At 45.4% G+C, this 4,503-nt stretch overlaps 1 protein-coding gene across 1 annotated transcript; it reads right to left on the bottom strand.

Moving 5' to 3' along the window:
- Positions 1-2,045: 2,045 nt before the first annotated feature.
- On the bottom strand, positions 2,046-4,303 carry LOC142750821 (E3 ubiquitin-protein ligase TRIM21-like). Its single transcript, XM_075859798.1, has one exon. It carries the CDS (start codon positions 4,288-4,290, stop codon positions 2,578-2,580), a length of 1,713 nt encoding a protein of 570 aa, XP_075715913.1. The 5' UTR covers positions 4,291-4,303; the 3' UTR covers positions 2,046-2,577.
- Positions 4,304-4,503: the final 200 nt, after the last annotated feature.

Below are 4,503 nucleotides of genomic sequence, written 5' to 3'. Positions count from 1 at the left end.
AGTGTTTATTTCTAAAACATGTGATTGTACATTAGTAAAGTATCAGTCATTATAAATAAGTGATTAGCTAAAGCCAAAACATTATTAAAAATAAGATGCACCCACAAATCCCGACCCCTCAGCTATATATGGCCTATCCTGAAAATAGGCCAACAATTTTTATCTACTGGAAAACCCCTTTAAACTTGGGCCCCTCTTCTATCCCCATCACCTACAACAAAACCAAAAACTCACCCTGTATATATTTGTGTATTTATCATATGGTTAAGGAATCATGCACACAGACGTGTTAGACAGTAATTTTGCGGCCGTATACCACGAACAAAATAGGACATGTCATTATACGGTCCGTATTTGCGGTCCGTGCTCATTGAAATGAATGCACATCTTGTGTGTGCACGGTCTGTGATTGCGGACGGCCCGCGTATGACACTCCGCGGCCCGTCCATGCTGTAATCACGGACTGTGCACACAGCTACAGTCGTGTTCAGAAGGCCTTACAGCTTTGTACAACTTCAACATTTGTGCCCAAAAAAATGGTGCACACTCTTAATAAATTGGTCCCATTTTTCGCCTCCTTTCAGCCACACCCCTTTTTTCCTAGATACTTTTTAAAGCCTTGAAAGGTGCAAATGTTGTCTAGAATAAATAATAAATTTGGCACATGCCATTCATATTACTTTTTTTCCGCAATTTGTGCCAGAATTCTTTTGTGCCAGATTGTGACACCCCCTTTTTGCTGCACTCACTGAAGGCAGCATAAGATAGCGGCAGAGACACTGATTTCAGCGGTTTAAGTAGTAGGAGAGGTGAACTTTTTGTAAAACGCACATGTTAATCGGTGCAGTGATCGCATCGCGCTGTAACGAAGTGTCCTGCGTATTCATGAGATGCCGATAACCCCGCCTGATTGATAGCATTCTCCTTATCACTGTGCATAAGTAGAAAACTGGCAATCAGTGGCGGGACTCTACCCTCAGTCGGACTAAAAAAAACGTTAAAAAAAATAAACAATTCAAAGTTCAAAAATACTATTCTATTACAAAAAATGTTTTATTATAAAAAAAAAAACACACTACAGATAAAGTTTTTTTTTTCCCTCCTCCTAATCTGTGAGTATGGCCTTTTCTATGGTTTTAACTACAGATAATTTGTATTACTGAAAACGTAACGACCTGTGATACAAAATTAATATATCCAACACGGTGAACGCCATCAAAAATATATATTTTTTATTCCCCAAAAAAAATAAAATATAATCAATACATTATATGTATTGTAGAATTCAACTTGTCAAAAAACAAGCCTTGATTTGGCTATGTTGACAGAAAAAGAAAAAAATTATGGTTTTCAGAATGAAAAAATAATGTTATTCCTCATGTACACACATATGAACGCTTATTATAAAATGTCACCTAAAAAAGTTAGGTACGCTTTAAAGGGTTAGACCCAGTTGTGTAAGTACGGCTGTAGCAGCCATAGTGGCTGCTACTGGGCTCGCGGTATGAGGGGGCCCACCCAAGACTGGTGGCGCCACTAGCAGCCACTATGGCTGCTACAGTGGTAGCGACACCACATTCAAAAGTATCTGTGTCCTTAGAACGCAGATAATATTGAACACTACGGCAGACCACGAAGGTATCTCCCCACTCTGCCATTAAAGGGCTTGTCCCACAAAACACATATATCTACAGGATAGGGGATACATGTGTGATCGCTGGGGCTCCGACCACTGGGAGCCCCAGCGATAAGGAGAATGGGAGACCGAAAGTCCCCTGAAGTGTTCCAGGAGAAGCATGGGACTTCCGGGGTCTGTGTCCGGCAGCTCCACAGAAATGAATGGAGGGCTTGTGCGCACGCGTAACTGGCGCTCCATTTCTATGGAACTTCCAGACACACCAGCCGGACACAGACCCCGGTAGTCCCATGGTTCTCATGGAGCACTTCAAGGACTTTTGGTCCCCCGTTCTCCTTATCTACAGGGGGGGCAATATAGCACAATCTACAGGGGGGGGGGGGCTGTATGGCGATATCTACAAGGGGGAGGTAGGGGCACTATATACAAGTGGGTGTTACATTATCTACAAGGGGGGCTATTTAGCACAATCTACTGGGGGCTGTGTGGCACTATCTACAAGGGGGTGCTGTGTGGCAGAATCTACAGTGAGGCACTATCTACAAGGGGGTGCGGTGTGTGGCACCCAACGAAGGGGGGTCCAGTCAAAAGTTTGCTATGGGGCCCAGTCTTCTTTATTTACGCCCCTGGTTAGGCCCCATGCACACGACCGTAGATTTAGTCCGTGATTACGGTGCGGTATTACGGACCTATTCATTTCTATGGCCGAGGGACACCTTTCCGTATACTTATGGGAAGGTGTCTGTGCCATCGGAACCTTTAGTAAAAAACAGGACATGTCCTATTTTTTTATTTTACGGACCGCGCTCTCATACTTTATAATGGGAGCACGGTCCGCAAATGCGGTTGACTGTCCACAGACTGTGATAATGGGCGCAGTCGTGTGCATTATCTGGAGAAAACAGGAAGAGTTCAACTGTAGCCCCACCCACTGCTGCATCCTACTGGCTGAATGATTCACCAATCAGATTTTGTTCCCCTGTGATGTCACCAGTCTCTGGGCAGATTTGTCCTTCGATGATGGTTTCCACACAGCTGCTGCTCCCCCCTAATATCTTTATATAACCACCACATACACAGAATGCGGCATGAAGGGGCTCGGTGAAGGTGGCAGTGAAGGTGTGTAAGTGTCTGATGGGGTCACATAGCTCATAAAAGGACAGCTGCCCGGCCTCATAATCCAGATATATCCTGAACCTATAACTGGAGATCTGGTGAGGTATATCGATATCTTTATAGTCATGTGCCACTGAACACGGATATTTACACCCCAGCCCTCCACATAAACTCCAGGCCTTGCTATTATGGTCAAAGTACGAATCATACCCGAACCTGTCTATACTGGGGTAACACATCCCGACCATCCACACTTTTAAACTCCTGATCTCCACATCCCAGTAATGTCGCCCTGAGGAAAATCTCCTGCTGCTTATCACCTGACAATTATCCTGGAATCTCTCTTCTGTTTCTGGACGATTCTGCTCTATATCTGCACAGGTTGCCATTTTCAGGTCGTCTGAGATAAGAAGAAAATTATCAGCTGTGTTTACATCCAGTAATATGTCTGCAGGTTCCTGCATAGAGAAGATTACATTTATATCTCGTATTATATCAGATAATGTGTGTGATATGTGCGAGATCCACTCCACACCCCGATCACCCCCATCATGTCCCCCCGTGTCCTCATCCCCTCCCCCCTCCTCAGGATCACACAAGTCACCCGTGTCCTCATCCCCTTCCCCCTCCTCAGGATCACACAAGTCACCTGTGTCTGGTCCCTGTAGGACAGTCAGTGGATCAGTCATGTTACACAGTTCCTCAATGTCCCTCATCTTCCTGGACAGCTCGTCCTTCTTTATTTCCAGCTTCTGGATCACATCGGACAGTGACACCTGCTCTTCCTGCCTGGAGATCTTACTCCGGACCCTCTTCTCCAGGTCGTCCACCCGTCTCCTGATGTCTATAAACAGGGCAGTGACTTTCTCTTCTTCTCCCGCTGCTTTTTCTTGAGTTTTTCTCCTGCGCTCCTCCAGACTCTGGACTCTTTCCTCAGTCTTCTCTCTCTTTGTGCTCAGTTTCTGCAGAACATCTTTCAGTTTCTCCTTCTTCTTCTCAGCGGCCTCATCCAGCATCTCTACCTGATGACCCTGATGTTCTCCGGCCAAACTACAGGACACACCGATACATGCAGCATCCTCAGGGCAGTAATATTCCAGGATCTTCTTATGGACGGAACATTTTCTGTTCTCCAGGGAAGTGCTGGGTTCAGTTAGGATGTGCTCTGCTGCCTTGCTGTGAACTCTCAGGTGATTATCGCAGAGAGAAGCATCACACAGCCGACAGGATTTAACAGCAGGTACAGGAGCGTCAATACAGTAATTGCAGAAGATCTTGGTTTCGTCCTGATGTGGCTGAGTAGACTGGATATTCTCCACCACGTTACACAGAGTTATGTTCCTCTGCAGTGCAGGACGCTCCTGAAACTCTGCTCTACATTCAGGACAGGAATAAACTCCAGACCCATCCTTTGTATTCAGGACCTGATCAATACAGACCCGGCAGAAGTTGTGTCCACATCTCAGGGTTAGAGGATCTGTATAAAGGCTCAGACAGACGGAACATCCCAGCTCCTCTCTCAGACCAGCAGACGCCATCGCTACAGCAGAAGAAGGAAAGGAAGGTAAAATTCTCCAACAAACACCAATTCGGTGTCATCCAGTTTTAACAGAACGGGTGTGGCTGAATGTGCAAATCTGGGTTTAACCACAGGCTCAGTGATACCGAGGATCTCATCAAACAACTTAATCTTTTGACTGCCAAGAACATATATATTATGTCCTGACTGAAAGCAGGGGTGAATTAAGTGT

This window comes from Rhinoderma darwinii, chromosome 3 (assembly GCF_050947455.1).
Source record: "Rhinoderma darwinii isolate aRhiDar2 chromosome 3, aRhiDar2.hap1, whole genome shotgun sequence".
NCBI classification, from domain to species: Eukaryota; Metazoa; Chordata; class Amphibia; order Anura; family Rhinodermatidae; genus Rhinoderma; species Rhinoderma darwinii.
Note: the sequence above shows the minus strand (reverse complement) of the source record. Positions and strands in the feature narration are given on the sequence as shown.